Raw genomic sequence first — 17211 nt, 5'->3', positions numbered from 1 at the left:
TGTGTATAACACTAATAATATCCAAGAGATTATTAATTAATGATATTAAAGTGGGTTAATTATTTAATTAAAATGTTAAAAAAAAATCATGTTTTAGATATATCTCTTAACTTATTATAACCTGCATTATTAATTTCGTAAAATGCAAATTGGCCGACTTTCCAAAATAATGTGATTCAGATACCAAACTATATATATATATATATATATATATATATATATATATATATATATATATATATATATATATATATATATATCAAGATTGACCATCTTTTGATGCAATTAGATATTAAATACTAGATATTTTTTATATAGATATTAATTAAGATTTGTGCAAAACTACGATATTAATTAATATGCAATGTGACTAAATCAACATTTTTATTGGTCTTGAATATTTGATTTCATTGAATTAAAGTTCTTCTCATAAGTTTTACATTACAAAAAAATTGCTAAAAATTAAAGAAATTTTGGCCATATATTAAAAAATCCAAAGAACACATGAAGAATTTCAAAAAGGACCTTGAAACTTCACAATTTACAAATTAGTATTTCAAGTACCCTTTTTAAATTTTAAGCCAGTGTTAGAAAATTAGAATCATAATCTGTCTTCTGTTTTATTTGGGTCTTTCTCTATTTATTTCATTTTTATTAATATATTTTAAATGATTTATCTATTTTTTTAAATAAGAACCATAAAAAATATAAAAGAAAACACTTGCAACTTTATCTTAGTCAAAGGGATATATATATATATATATATATATATATATATATATATATATATAAGACTAATGTCAACCTTAATGATTCAATGCAGTAGAATGCAAGATTGATGAAAATGGATGGACTCAGCAACAACGTAGCTCTAGTAGGTAAAGGGAACTTTTATTCCCATAGCAAAGCTTGACAATATAAAAGCAATAGTTGCACTAGTACTTTAGAAAATAATGAAAGGTTTAACAAGTAGATGTCAAGTCAACAATTTCTAATTAAGGTTCTTTAGGGGGAGATATTTTTTAAAAATCTACAAAAAGTTGCCATCGAAGATGAAGACTATATATATATATATATATATATATAAACTTAAAGTTCTTTGTACGGATCATAGAAAGATATTATGAATTTGGAATAGTCAAATTGATGGACAACTTAAAGTGAACAACTAGTGTTCATAGAACAACTACATAGGTTGAAATTTGTGACATTGAAGTTGATTTAGAATGAAAAGGAAACCAATCATCATTTTGATTCATGTTTCAATTTTACATTTTTAAAAAGTGTTTAATACATATAATATCATAATCATATTACCATTTTCTCTAATATTTCCAATCAATATTAAATTTAGGACAGATGGATGTTGAGGGTTGAGTATAAATACTAAAAACACAAGAAAGTTTGTAGACTACTTCTCTTAGTTTTAGATAGCTTTAAAAGAATGTTAGGCCTAGAATGAATATAAACACAAGGAAACAGGATATATACAAGCAACTAGACTTGCAAGTTGGCACTATATCTCAAGCTATCTCATAAAGTACTTTCAACTATCTTGCAAAATCTTACTACTAGTACTTTCTCAAGTCTTGTTAGAATCATCATCTTATTCAATATATATATAATTAACAACTATATATTTCATTTCAACCAGATATATATAATCATCCACTCTGCATGATTTGCCATGCATTATTGAATGAATGTATATATATATATATTTGTTCAGAAAATATCTTTAATTTGACTGGAAAATTTTACTCAGAAACTATAAAATATCTCATGCATGGATTCTGATTGATCCACTCACTAGCTCTCTCACTGATCAGACAACTCACATCTTCTACCAAACTTTGAATATGAACTTGCCTGGCATTCAAATGAAACACAGTTAGCATTCAAATGAAGGATTGACAAAAAAATGGATTAAAGTGAAAACTCTAGAATGATTGAGGATAAAGCTCAAAAACAAATGCATGTTTAAAGAAAGAAGATGTAACAGTGAGGATGGCCACCAAAACCTGCCTAGCCATTCTCTAACTTGAGTTCAAGACTGAATTCTAGGGCAAGTGGATGACAGATGGAGTGCTCTCATTAACCTTCACTCTCTCCATGTGCTGTTAGCTAACTGTCAACTGCTTTTAGGACACTCATCAAGAAGAAGTATTGTTTCACATCAAGCTCAACTGAAGCATATATGACCTAACTTGCTTCCTTCCTCACAAGGATTAATGCAGAACATATACAATGAAGATGCTAATCAAATATATAGCACTTCATCTCTTTTTCTTTAATTACTGTTTTTTCATTTACAGTTTCAGCAAATGCATGGATAATCACCCAGTTGAAAATTTAACATTTGGTGCATAAACAAAAAGCATGGTAATTAATTTCATGCAAAAAAATTAATTACAAGTTGGTTGGTAAATGATGACATATTGAAGGCAAAAGATGCTATTATTCCCTGGATCAAGAAGCTATTATTTTGAGTTTTTGGATGCTAACCATGGTTAATTAATTATGAGATAATCAAAGGAGGTAATCATCTTTGTGTCTGCCTATATAACCCACAACAACTCCCATATCTCCTTCACCATCCCAATCTTATCTTCCTTTTTTTTCTCTCTCCTCTATCCAAGAAAGAAAGGGGAAGAATGGGAGAAGAAGGCAACAACATGGACAAAAGACTAAGTAGCAACCAAGAGGCTGAGGTGAGGAAGGGGCCATGGACAATGGAGGAAGACTTGATCCTCATAAACTACATAGCCACTCATGGTGAGGGAGTCTGGAACACTCTTGCTAGATCTGCAGGTTAGTATATACTTCTCCATATATAAATCTTCTTTGTACTAGTCAAATATTATCTTTGATCTTCTTCGAAGGTTTGAAGCGCACCGGGAAGAGTTGCCGTCTTCGTTGGCTGAACTACTTGAGGCCGGATGTCCGGCGAGGGAATATAACCCCTGAGGAACAGTTTCTGATCATGGAACTCCATGCTAGATGGGGAAACAGGTGAGAAGCTACCAGCAATTCATACTATATATATATATATATACTTTTGAAACATGCATCTTGTGCTTTGCATAAGAAGCTTCACATGGTTTCTTGATAATATTACTGTGCTGGCTCTTTGATCATGCCATTTAAAGTTAAGACAAAGAGGAAGAAGAGTTGTTGATTTATATAGAACTGGTTTAATGATAATTGGTGAACAGGTTCAAGTACTGTTTATATTATAAAGTGAAGGGGGTGAAATGTATATACCAAATTACTGTTTAGTTTAGATCTAGAAGATGAAGAAAAATGATATATATATAAACATTGAAAGGATTGAAGAAAGATTAAAAAAAGGTTTGAGAAAGTTTGTTGATTAATTGATGAATCAGGTGGTCAAAAATTGCAAGGCAGCTGCCTGGCAGGACAGATAATGAAATAAAGAACTACTGGAGGACAAGAATCCAAAAGAAGAACAAGCATGGGGACCCCATGGACTACCAAAATCCCATGCACTCTGATGGTGCTAGCACAAGCCAAACAAGTGGATCCATGCAAGATGCAGCTACACCAACTTACACCATTCCTCAGATGGATAATCCTCATGATCCCTTCTATGCACCTCCTTTCTCTAATGATTGCACTGATAACTTCTGGGGTGTTGAGGATTTCTGGGCCATGCACTCATTCCATGGAGACTAAATTTTTTATTTTTTATTTCTTTTTTAAATTATTATTATCATCTTCATCCTCAGTGAGGCATGGAAGGTATACCCATGCTGCTGTTGTTGTTGTAAAGAAAATTATCACCTTATAGTATATTATATTATATAAGCATTAAGCTATATATCCTATATAATATATACATATGTAAGTGTGTTAGTTTGTAATAAACAAGGGTATAATATTGCCTCCATGAAACACACCATTAGGAAGTGTTGTCTTTGTTCATATCTGTACTTGTAATATATGCATATATATATAATATACTTTATGTTAATAATATACAGAGCATTTATCATTGTGTTGCTCTGTTCTCGCATTGGAATGCTGTAACTAATACTTAATTCTCAACAGTCAACATCTTAATTAATTAATTAATTAATTAATCAATCAATTTTGGTGTTGAAGAAGACAGAGAGTTAACTTGCATGCACATGAAAGGTTGAAGGGGATGTCTCCCTCATCATTGAGGAATCAATGACAAGTGCCAACCATGCACTTTTTGGGTTACCAGATCCATACTTTCCTAGAAAGCCAACTCTTTGTGCATGGGCAAAGTAACTGGATAAATAGATAGAAGCCAACTATTAGGCAGAAACTAGAGGCTAGCATAACATGGAATTACAACAAGGAATAAAATTGCATCACACGTGCAACCACATGCAATGCCCCAGACCTACACCACCACCAAGTCGTCATCATCATCATCATCATCATCATCTTCTTCTTCTTCTTCTCCGCCACATCGATATCGACCACAAGAATGGCCTCATGGTTTTATCATTTATCAAGTGTGTTGAAGTAAAGACTAGAGCACATGCAAAGAAGGTATAAATGGAAGGAGAGGTATTGAAAGGTGGCCATGAAGGATGGGCACTGTTACTAAGAAGGGAAGTCATATGCTTGAAATGGAGAAGGGTGGTGTGTTTGCTTAATGGTCCTAGTACCTGCTCTTTGTTGATAGAATATGAGATGAGATTGAGTCCTCTTGTTTCTTTCTGTCACGTTTTCAATGGTTCAATACTTCAATGTTAAAAATGCAACCAATTGCAGTAGCTAGTCACCACATGACTTATGAAAGTGATGCTTGGGGCTTTAATTTAAATGTGTGCCATCATGCATTTACATCCCAATATTTTTCTCAACATTTATGTATATTTATTATACATGCCTCATGCTTTTGTTTCTATTTGTTTTTATATGATCAATGAATTATGTTCTTGATGTTTACTTTACATAACTTGTATTTTTTTAATTTTTTTTTTATTGGATTTTGATGGCTTTGTTGTTGTTATTGTTTTGAATATGTCACATTTTGCTTTTCTTGCATTTTTGAGGAGTTTAAAGTCAGTTATCTCACTTCATTTGGATTGTGTTTTGATTGGATTAGGTTTTGATATGAACTTTTAATATGAGCATGATCTATACCAGCTTTCCAAACATTAATATGACAAGTTTAATGACAAGACCCAACTCACATGCCTCCTTAGTAAATGACCACATTATAAATACATTAATTAACCCACTAATTCAATATTAATATCATATTTATTATTATTATTATTATTATTATTATTATTATTTTCCTAAAAAGAAAGAAAATAATTTCAAGCAGAAACAGATCATTACTGAATGAGCTACAGAATACATTTTCCTGCTCAAGCTCCACAACAAAAGAAAATAAAATGTGTGTTCTTCCTATACTTCAGATTAAATGCATATACAATAAATTCTACAGGACCATGATGCGCACAAAATCGAAAAAATAGTTTAATTAAAACTTGAAATTGTATGTGATTCAAAGAGTTTGATCTCTTAGTCTTCGGTTTTTTCTCGTTCTTCTTCTTTGGCACCATCTTTCCTTGATGTTAATGATATCGGAAGTACTTGAATGTTTGCCATTATTATAGTTCAAATCCAAGTCATGTTCAGAGATGGTATCACTAGCTCCTCCCCGTAATCTTGCGGTCTCTGTTATAAGGTCATTTATGAGCATTTGAGTAGTTTTCGTCGTAATCCCCCTCAGATACCATGAAATGGGTGGTGGAGGAACAATGGCTGGCTGGATTAGTTGTTGTAGGTTCAAAATAGATCCAACTCTTCCTCTGCCTGCTGTGCAAACATCGTACTCTGCCACGGTTTCAGGCTTGTCAGGATAGCATAATTGCTCGTCGACAAAGAGTGGTTCGATTTTCCAACACCCTTCAAATTTCTTCATGAATCCTGATTTCCCCTGTTTAAATTTCACCTGCATTTGAAAAAAGGCATGCCCGGAAGGTACATTGTTAGTTCTTCAGAGAAATCGTTGATGAGAAAGATTGAATGATTTCTCACAGTATGGTTTTTCCTGTTCTGATCGACGTAGACATGTACTGAAATAGTTCCAGACCACCAAAGAAATCTCCATAATGCTGCTTGCTCCACCTCAACGACTTGTCTCATACCCTCGTCAACCAAGACCTTCCTAGATATCACTTCCTGATAGAAAGTACAAGTGAAACTAACATGTTCAAAAGAAAATATTGGAAACTAAAAGTCCATAAAATATTAAAACACTCGGTCACTTTGAATGGTATTTACAACATCATTTGATTGAACTTCTGATGTAGCTTTTCAGTTTATAGAAGAATTCTATTGTGAAGAGGTCTCATTGACTAAGAAATATTGTTGTAAGAAAACAATTCAAATATAAAGTGATCCAAAATGATTCATGCTGACATTTAAGATATTCGAGCAAATGGCCTTTCCAATAGAAGGATGATAACTCCCTTCCCTCTCACATGAAGGGTCGTGGGATCAACTCTCAAAATAAAAATAACAGACATTCGAGCAACTCTGTCATTATGCTCAAGTTAGAATCATCAAATCCAGGCCTTTCAATATTTAGGAGAAGCTGAGAAAGTCTTGTTTGTTGTAAAAAATAAAGTGAATATCTGCAGAAAAAGACAGCCTGTTCAATCCAATCAATGAATCTTGCCTCAAATCAGTTCATTGGCTGAGTTATTCAATGTTATACAGAAAAAGGAAAGACAGCCAGTTCATTGTACTTGGGTTTCTCCAGATAAAGGTAGGAGTTTTGCACAAAGTACATTAATTAGGTCTTGTTTAGATTCTAGAAAACTAGGGTACTTCCAAAGCTAAAATTGAACCTTGAAAGTTATTCAATCCAATAACCTAATGAAGCAAGTCTTGAAAATTCAGCAAGTGGAGCATACTTAGTCAAAGGGATTTTTTGATTGACCCTGCATTTTATCATCTTTTATTAAAAATCCATAGGCTTTAAAAAATTTTGATAGAACCCATTAACTCACTGTTATAAAATATGAAAATAACAAAACTACCTCAACTTCATTGGGGTGGAGTAACAACAAAACTCATGCCCAGTGCAGGCATACAAGATTGAAAGCCTAGAGTTCAAAGAAAATATATGGTTTTGCTAATATGAGAGCGGCGACAGGTTCACTCACTGAAGTACTTGAATGAAGCAGTTATACATCCAAGGGTTATAATGTGCTAATTGAAGAAACTCGAGTGTTGGTGCCTCTCTAGTCAGGAGAGCATCTTGCTCTGACCTCCATCCACAATACAATAATGGAAATACAATATTCTGAGTGGCATACCTGATTAGCCAATCCTACTCCGACATCAGATAAGATCATGGCTTGTGCCTCCAAGAAAAAATATTATGTGCGTCTCTGTGTGTGACAACTCAATGAAATCTCTTGCTTCAATATCGGATATAACACATACATTGGTTCCTCATCACATACTCAAATAACAATTGTTGTCCCCTTGATGTTAACTTGCACGTGTTAAGTACCAATTTTGCAATTCTTTTTTACATCTCATGTTAATATTTAATATGTTATGGGTACTATCCATCTGGCTGGCTTCGTTTTCCCTTTCATTTCAAGATTCTCATTGTTGGATGCATCAAACATCAGGCCCATTTGAGCTTATTAAGCCTTTTTTAAGTGTGGCAACGTTTCACTTAAGAATGCAAAGGTTATGTGTAGATGATCATACTTGTTGCAGAGAGTAAATTTTTATTGCCTATTGTTCATGCTACAACCTCAATAAAATGTGTGAATGTGATAGGAACCTTCAATTTACATGCATGCGTTACCACAACAGATAATGAGAAGATGATGTGTATGAATTTATTTTCCACTCAAAGAAGAGTAGGAAGGATATTTGCTCCACAGGAGAGTTTGGGCTTCAAAGAGCTCCTGGAACTCAACTGAAATACAAATTCAAGAGCACCTAATGCCATGAATCATATATAGTGAACATTTGAAGTGTAAAAAACTTCTTCTTTAATTTATTATACTGGCAAAATACTCAAAATACAAATGGAAGAAAATTTATGGTCTTGCTCAAAAAATGCAGAATGTAACAAACCCAGAGTCCTTTCTCCTAAATCCTTAATTGCCTATTTCCAGCCACCTACAGGACATCCTCCTAAACCTGGCTCTTACATAAGCAGGAGCCAATTAAGGTAGTTCATCATTCATTTGGCTGCTGCCATTGAAGGTTCTACGCTTTTACCCAGATTCTGAAACTTATGTTTTATTATTCACAGAAATATAATCCATAATAATAGCGATGAAATACACAGGAAGTAACATATAAACAGAGAATGGCAAACCAAAGATTTACCTGATCAGGAAAAGAGAGTATACCTTGATGTTCTTAAAGACTCTTTTGTTTTCCGGGTCAATGATAATGTTAAAAACTGCATCTGGAGGTAATCCAACCTTGACTCTGAGATTCAAATCACAAAGAGAACCTTTAGGTACTGTAACCTGCAATAGTAAATTCATAGGTTTAAATGCTTCAATTATGGGATCCAAAGTTAATTCATATGCAGACATTGTATAAATGTGAATCCATGGGGATATTATCCAGGAGAAAAGGCAAATGTATTCCTATAAATTCCAATATGAAAAGGGAAAATATGTATGGCTGATACATTTATTTCTGGTGGCTGATCAACCCAGTGGATGTTTTTCTTCCATGCCTTCATTTGCTTATCCAAGTTGAGCTCCAATTGAGTTTGTGAATCTTTCTCGATAATCACCAAATGCTCAATGGTTTTAGGCTTCCAGTCATTCTTCCTTAGTTGCTCAAGGTTTAACTGAAAGAAGAAAAAGTAATGTCTCAATGGCAAAACAGACAGTAATTGATTTGTACATGTCTAGGAGATACCTCTGCCCATTTCTGAAAAATCTGTGGAATCCGACCAAAAAAATTAAACATTGTATTTGGCATTCTTTTGGATTTTTATTCCTCAACCAAATGGGTGTTTATATTTGACACCTTGTCATCCATGAACCCTGACAAAACAATTCAAAAAGATAAAAATAATAATAATAATCAAAGGAGGCTTATTGGTGCCACAATCACAAATTCAATATCTGAGAATAATTCTGAAGATCAAAATACGGATTGTTTCAAATAATTTTTAATAATGATGCACTATTAAAAAAATATAAGCTTTTAAACTTGATGGTAAAGAAGTACAAGAAACCAGCACGTAGTAATTTGAAAATAATTCAGAACATTGGAAAAATAATTTTTTTTTTGCAAAAACAAATAAATTGCAGAATGATTGATCACATCATGAATTTTGAAAATTTGAAGACTTGTGTGGATGTACTCATTAATCAGTACAATCAAATTTCGCCAACTCTTTTTAAACCTACCATCATGTGATATAAGAAATCTTGCGCATTTTTAATAGTATCCCACTTGTATGATAAGTCCTGGCTTGAAATACTGAAATTCTTCTCTTTAAACAGTATCTCATGGGGGGTTTGTGATGGTTACATTTTATATTACTCATGGGGCCTTGTGATTGTTACATATTATGTTACTACAGGGCTATTCAAGATTTTTTGCTTGATAAATTCCATTTCCCTCTCTTCTTCTAACCATCACTTGTTATATAATTCTCAGTCTATCTTTGTTTGTACAAATTTCTATAGTGAAAATAAAAAAAAAAAAACATTATTTTTAAAAACTTGATGGAACAAAAATATAAACCAAAGATGTTGGCCAAAGCAAATGTTACTAGCACAAGTTCTCATCCTATGGAATTCATAGCCACCACAGAGGCAACTGAATTTCTTCATCTTCAATGATAAAAAGAGGAATTATTTTGAGGAAAAGACAAACTACTATTACCTCCTTTTCTCTGCTATAAGAACTCTGAACAGTTCAGTGCTCAATAATAACTTACAAAGCAGTTTAGAATCTATTATTTGACAAATACCATGTCATGAGGTACCATAGATAAATTGGAAGAAACCAACCATGGCCAACTATTGTTAATCAGAAAGGAAGACTTGAATTAACAGCAACCACTAATAAGAAGGTAATTTGGGCAGTAAGTAAATTTAATAAATAATGCATATCTCAATTCCCTCAAGCCACACTCATCTCTAGACAGATATTGCTTGGGAACTACTGAGGAAATAACACAAAATCAAGAAAGCACACAAGGTTCAATCAAATTGACCTAGTCCCACAAATATAATAAAAAGAATTCCCCAATGCATGTTTTGAGCAGAATAACTCACGAAAAACTCTAGCCTCCAAACTACCGCCAGAACATCTTAACACCGCTTGCCCCAAAGAAAGCTCGAACAGATGATAAATACTACACGAATTCGAATCTAAATAAGAAAATTAACTCATGCTGACTACGGAATTTGGTTTATCCGACCATATTCTTATCAGTCACTATTGACCCCCAGTTTTTCGTAATATTCTCTTTGAGCAGGATCATATGTCAAGTTAAATCACGTCTTAGTCAGATTCAAGGCACAGAAAGCATGCAAGTCCACAATCTACAAACACCAAAGACTGGAAGAAAAGATCTCATAAATTAAGGGGTACTGCAGAGCTACTTGAACAAGGGGCCTTTGATCTCTGGATGATAATTAAAAGATCAAAAATACAGTATTGGTTCATGAACAAGCACCCTTTCAGTCAATAGGTTCTGCATTCAGAAGTGTGTCAAAGCATGTCAAAACAAGAATACAACAATTGTACCAGAAAATGCACCAAATTTCATATATGATAACTTCTGAATTTCAGAAAAAAAAACCAAAAACTGAGAATGTATTCAAAAAGAAAAATTCAAACAGCAACAACCACAGCATCAATCTCATCCTACATTCCACAAAATCATTCCAAATCTTCTTCAAAAGAAAAAAAGAAAAAAATCAAACACAGGATAGAACAATCAGAACCAGACAAGCACTCATCATGAAACATTTCCAATTGTTGCACAAATGGTTCAGAATTAAGCAAAAGATAACACCAAACATATGTTGGATCACTAATGATGCAAAAACTCAAGAAAACAAAGGATTATATACCAAAAACATGGAAAATTATAGCAAAAAGAGATTATCCAAAAACACATATGAGCACATACTGAGGTTTTGGACTTGGAAATTCCCTCAAAATGGAGAGATGACCAGAAAGGGAGGACAAGAAGGGCTGGAAAAACTCCTCTCATTCACGCATCTCAATTGCTCGACGAAATGCTCGACAAGGATTCGGGCAACTTCTTCTGGTGGTCGAGGATCTCAGTCCTACTTTTCAACGGAACTTTGTAGAAAATGATTTGGTTGGTCGTTGGGCTCATTTGGACTTAGAATGAATAATTTAAATAATTTTACTAAATATTGGTAAAGATAGATATTGAATCACAATATAAGACGGAGGTTTATTAAAAGAAATAGTTTTTTTTTTTTCCCAATAAAAAGTACATTTTATTTTGATTCTTTAATGAATTTCTTTTGGGTATTTGGTATATGTTGTGTCAGGCAATTATTTTTAGCTTGACGAACTAAACTGATGACTCTGTGTCTATCATCTAATTTATCAATTGTTAATATTTTTTTACAATGCATTAAAAATCAATGTAAATGAGCATTGTGTGTATTTTTATTAAATGTTGATAAAATAAATATTAAATTACAAAACTTATAAGAGGGAATTATATGAAAAATATATAATTTTTATAAAAATTTAAGTAATCACATGTTAAAGAGGTGCCCAGACGATTAGGAGAAACTGATCCACGTTGTTAGATCTAGACTATCTATTTCAACATCCAAACTTCTCTTACTCGGAGGGTAGCTCACCCTCATTAATTTAGTCCTCACCTCTATTCCAACTTATTAGATGTTGATCTTCAAATTACCTAGGTGCATAGTCAAGTCTATTGATTATATGAGAAGGGGCTTCCTTTGAAGAGAGCATAATATTGACAAACCCAAATACTAGCTTGTTAATTAGAAATGGAATTGTAAATCCCTTGAGCAAAGAGATTAGAGAATCCTAAATTTTCTTGATTTCAACAACACTCTCCTTGGGAAAAGGTGGTAGAAGATTCTATCTAATCAAGCTGGTGTGGATTTAGAATTAACTAGTTTAACTATTTCCAATCCAACTATACTTGGAACTTGCATCATCAACAACCTTCTAGAAGATCCTTTTTGAATGTAATTCTTAGCTGTCTCCCTGCCTTCAAGGCCTGCATCTCCTCTATTATTAAGATTGGGGAATCAACTCTCTTTTAATTTAGCCGTTGGTTTATAGGATGTGAGGCAAAGGACATATGACTAGATTTATTTAGAGTCTTTTCAAATCAGCTAGCCACTTTTGGAGAGCTCACTCAATCTATTCTCCACTCTTTTTTTTTGGATGGTCCCTCCCTCCTTTAAGGGATATTAAGAAATTCTTCGTCCCATCCTAATTACGAGGGCTCCAAACATTGAGACCTCACCCTTGAGGGTAGGTTCTCTATCAATTCTTAAATGATAGTGGATGCCGATGTTTGATTACTCGTGCGTTTAGAAGGGCCCTTGTTTTTTAAAAGCTAACATATTTGTATGACTGGCATGATACAATAAGATTTTCACACCAGAATACCTTTCTGCTAAGCATTGCAACAAGCTCCCAAAAGCTATTTGTGTGCTCGATCATGCAGGTATTGAATCAATGAGTTACATGTTTTTAGATATTCTTTTGCAATAGGTATTTGGCTTTTTTTAGCCAAATATTCAGGTTGGCTTCTACTTCTAATTCTTTGGGAGATCTATGGGAGCTTGATTTATAATCTTTAAATCCCATCCAAAGACATCTGGAATATTCTTTCACATGCCATTATTGTCACACCCCGACCCACGGGTTCACAGAATGTGACTACCGTCGCGATAATCCTGCGGAGGGATATCCCGCCACTCAACCCTTGGGACGCCGCAAAGCTGATCAACTAACCTGGAACTAATAATATCGAGCACAAGTACAAAGTAGAGGTATATAGATAAAAGCAGTGGAAGTAGCAAAAGTAACAATGACGAGTACAGGAATAGAGAGATTCACAAACACGCGGGAAATAACTACAACAACAATAGCAAATATTGATATGCAAGAGTTCAAGGAGTTCTCAAATACACAACCATGCAACAGAGTTTTCATCATACTAGTGGATCCAAGACTCACATAAGCTGTCCATGACCAGAATAACATACATGAATTGAAAATTAACACAAAAGATAGGAAGGTAGCAAATGCTCAGCATGCTGCCACACAACCCCACCTACTACCTGCAACAACCTGGGAAGAAGAAAGAGGGGTGAACAACCTAAGTCACTCAGTGAGTGGGTTAGCAAAACTCTATAAGAATATACAAAAATAATAAATATAAATTACCCATACTAATGCTTTACTAATAATATAACCAATTTAGAACATAAATATATATAATAATAATCCTGAAAACAATATAGCAAAAGATAGTGTCAAGAAAACCTTTTACCCCAACTAGGGTTTTACAACATTAACTCCACGAAATACCAAACACAAATTCCTACTACCTGCAACAGCCTGGGAAGAAGACAGAGGGGTGAACAACCTAAGTCACTCAGTGAGTGGGTTAGCAGAACTCTATAAGAATATACAAAAATAATAAATATAAATGAAGTATCAAGAAATAAACTCATTTTAAGGCAATAAACATCTCGATTCAACATAATAACCAACAAAACCTTACGAAAGCAAGATAGTATAAATATGCAAATAAATATATGTTTTCTTCTAATTGGATTATGCTTAATAGTCCCACTCACAAAATTTGACGAGTAATATAATCCTATGTTAAATCTTCACTGGCTCTTTACCCTTGCTCAGAGCCTTGCCTCCTAGAACCAAGTTAAACGAACAAGGCAACCAAACATTAAAACCAAACTACTCGAAGCTAAGATAAGAGAAAACTCACAATAAGGAGAAAACATGCTTCTAGGGTTTAGTAAACACTTTATCTAGAAGATCCTACAAGAATTAACCTTTCACAACCTTCAAAACTAGCAAGAATAGCTAAGAAAACTCTAATTGGCTTGGTGCTATAGTAACCCGAGGCCAAACCATGGAACTCAAGATTCAACTGAAAATAATAATGAGAAGGTCACTTGCAGGATTAACTCTAGGATATAGCCAAAATACCACCCTTCAACTTTCTCCAAGTCCCAACAAGGCACAACACTTTTCTGAGGTTGAAAACAAGAAAGCAAAGAAGAAACCTTTGCCTTCAAAAGGCTTGGACTCTTCCATCTCCATGCCATGGTGTTGTTGGAGGTATGGCCAAAAGAAATGATAAGGCAAAAGACCAAATTGCCCTTCTAATTCCAAACTATGCAATGGATGAAGATTCAACCTTCAACTTACTTACCAACTAGGGCAAAACCAAGCATGATGGATGTTGGGATGAGGGAACTCCCTTTGATGCCTCAAAATTCGGGTGAGAAGGTATGGCAAGGGATGGTTAAAAGAAAAGACAAGCATGGCCTTGAGTATGGGCTTTGAAAAGACAAGCATGGCAAGAAGCATGACCATGCTTGACCAGTGTGAGCCTCACAAACTCCTCCCTTTACAAAAATATATTTAGAACTTTAAACTCAATTGGAACAACTGGCAAGATGTGATGACTCTTTATTTAGAGACATTCAATAATTAACTTGCCCAAGAAGAACTATGAGGACAAAAGATGACCATACCAACAGGTGGAAAAGTAAAAACAATCTTAAGGTTGCCTCTTACAAAACTTATAGCATGAATGAATGTCAAAAAGTCTGGGGTTAAAAAGGGCAGGATACAACAATTATTGGGTCTTAAGAGAAATGACTAGATTTTTAATCTCAGATCTATACTGCCAGTTACGGTTATTGTCAAAGTCATTAAGTGTTCATTCTTTATGTGTCTGCCAAGCAAAGATTAAGTGTTCATTTTTAATCTCTTGAAGTAAAGAAGACAAAACTGGAAGAGTCATTTTATTGATAAGGATCACATTAAGAATTGTTTCCTTAACTTTTATACCCAACTTTGGAACAATCCTAGCTCTAACTATTTCTCCTAAATATAACATGCACTTCCTCATGATTTAAAAACCATTTCTCCCTCTGAAGTTAACTCTTTGATTAGAGAAGTATCTAAGGAAGAAGTTTTTAATTCCATAGCCTTCCTCCTTGTCCGCTAGAGCCTTGGCTCGGGTCAGATAAACATTGAATTTTACAAATTTTTTTGGAAGGACATTATTGATCACTTTCTGTTAGCTATTAGGGATTTTTTTACCCATGCTTCCATGTCTACAACTTGATATGAACCTATATGACCCTAATTCCTAAGAAAGAGTATCCTCAAAACATTTCAGATTTTCGCCCTATCTCTCTTTGCAATGTATGTTACAAAATTATCCCCAAAATCTTAGCCAATTACTTAAACTTTGTCCTCTGTAAACTAGTTGGTAGAGAATAGAGTGGCTTCATCTTTAGTTGTACACCCCTAGATAACATTATTGTTGCATAGGAGGTTGTGCACTCTATCAATTAGGACCACCCCCTAGGATGTTAGTCAAGGTCGATGTTGAAAAGGCCTATGATATCTTCAATTAGAATATTATTTTTCCCACGTTTGCTCAAATGGGCTTTCTTAGTGTCTAGATTTCTTGGATTAAGGGTGTGTTTTTTTGTCAGTTTCCTTCTACTTCCTCATTAACGACCAACCCTCTAGTTAGATTTGTTCATCAAGAGGAGTGAGACAAAGAGATCCTATCTCCCCCTACCTTTTCATCATTGTGTCTCAAAACCTAGTAGTCATCTTGAACCATGCTTGCTTTCTCAATATGATCCCTAGTTTCAATAGAAGCTTGTCTTACAATTTTAATCATATGATATATTCAGATAATTTGATCTTAATTACTACAGCTTTTAGGGGGACAACTAGAAACATTAAGATTTGTCTTGCCATATATGCCTCCTTGATAGAGCAAAATCCTAACCTTGTCAAGTCTAAAGTTTTTTTTTTCCCTACTTAGCTTAATTCTAGAATTGCTAGTAGAATTAGATCTACCCTTAGTTTTACTAACAACTCCTACCCTATCTAGGTGTCTAGATTTCTCCAAAGAGGTTGGTTGTCTTTTTTCCAAACTATGATTGATAAAAGCAATAAGATCACTACTTTTTGGAGTGGGTCTTATTTGTCTAAAGCTGGCAAGGCTGTTCTAAAGCAGTTCCTTGTTTGCTACCATTGTTTACTATCTTTTGGTTTATTTAATTCTTGATGGTGTCTTTGATGAGATTTCTAAGGTTGTTAGAAAACTCTTTTGGGCCAGTTGAGGCAAAATTGGTGGCACTCCCTTGGTCAACTAGAACAATATTACACTAGGAAAAACTGAGAGGGATTTAGGCTTAGAAAATTACTATTGGTCAAATGCTCTTTAATGGTTAAGAATGCGATTAACTATCTCAATTCCAAGGACGTCATTTGGGTTGATATTCTCACCCATAAATATGGTTTGATTAATTTATGGAAAAATGATGTTTCCTCTAATTGCTCTTGGTTTTTTAGAGAGTTGTATAAGATTGTAAATATTATCAAACCCTCCCTTTGGATTTATTTTATGAATTAAGGTTGTGTTTCTGTGTTTTATAATCCTTGGTGTTTTGAAAATCCCCTGGCTTTTAAACCCACATATCTTAACATGGAGGTGGATATTGAAAATTTGAATGTTGTTGATTTTCCTTTAGATGGTAGCTGGGACATCTTTATCTTCCGCTCTACCCCTAATTTCCCGGTTTCAATCTAGGTAAAATTAACCCAAATGTTCCCAATCTTTGGGTTTGGTACCTCAAAACTAACAACAATAAGATGTCTGCTACTATCTATAACTTCCTTATCAACAGATGTGTGGCCAATGAACCTTGGGAAGGGTGGAGAAACACCTAGTCCTTAAATGCATCACTATGTGCAAAAATTTTTTGTTCGTTGGTGGTTCAAGGCAAGGTTAAAACCTATGCTTTTCTCCATGTTTTTAATATGGGCTCTCTTGCTCCTTGTGTTTTTTTTTTTGGACTGGAGATTGAAACCATAAAACATATTCTCAATCATTACAGGCTCGCCTGACAAATTTAGAGCAACATT

The 17211-nt window shown here is 34.0% G+C and overlaps 2 protein-coding genes across 2 annotated transcripts; one reads left to right on the top strand and one right to left on the bottom strand.

The window, feature by feature from the left end:
- The first annotated feature begins 2642 nt into the window (after positions 1-2642).
- Positions 2643-3922, top strand: LOC120251795 (MYB-like transcription factor EOBII). Its single transcript, XM_039260444.1, has 3 exons — positions 2643-2811; positions 2883-3012; positions 3387-3922. The coding sequence occupies exons 1-3, from the start codon at positions 2655-2657 to the stop codon at positions 3694-3696; spliced, it is 597 nt and encodes a 198-aa protein (XP_039116378.1). The 5' UTR covers positions 2643-2654; the 3' UTR covers positions 3697-3922.
- Positions 3923-5393: 1471 nt separating this feature from the next.
- LOC120251949 lies at positions 5394-11361 on the bottom strand. Its single transcript, XM_039260601.1, has 6 exons — positions 11162-11361; positions 8926-9053; positions 8690-8854; positions 8400-8522; positions 6052-6195; positions 5394-5965 (listed from the first exon to the last, which is right to left on the bottom strand). Exons 2-6 carry the CDS (start codon positions 8986-8988, stop codon positions 5516-5518), a joined length of 945 nt encoding a protein of 314 aa, XP_039116535.1. The 5' UTR covers positions 8989-9053; positions 11162-11361; the 3' UTR covers positions 5394-5515.
- Between the last annotated feature and the right edge of the window lie 5850 nt (positions 11362-17211).

Source organism: Dioscorea cayenensis, chromosome 20, assembly GCF_009730915.1.
Source record: "Dioscorea cayenensis subsp. rotundata cultivar TDr96_F1 chromosome 20, TDr96_F1_v2_PseudoChromosome.rev07_lg8_w22 25.fasta, whole genome shotgun sequence".
Lineage (NCBI taxonomy): Eukaryota > Viridiplantae > Streptophyta > Magnoliopsida > Dioscoreales > Dioscoreaceae > Dioscorea > Dioscorea cayenensis.
This window is presented reverse-complemented; position numbering and strand designations above follow the sequence as displayed.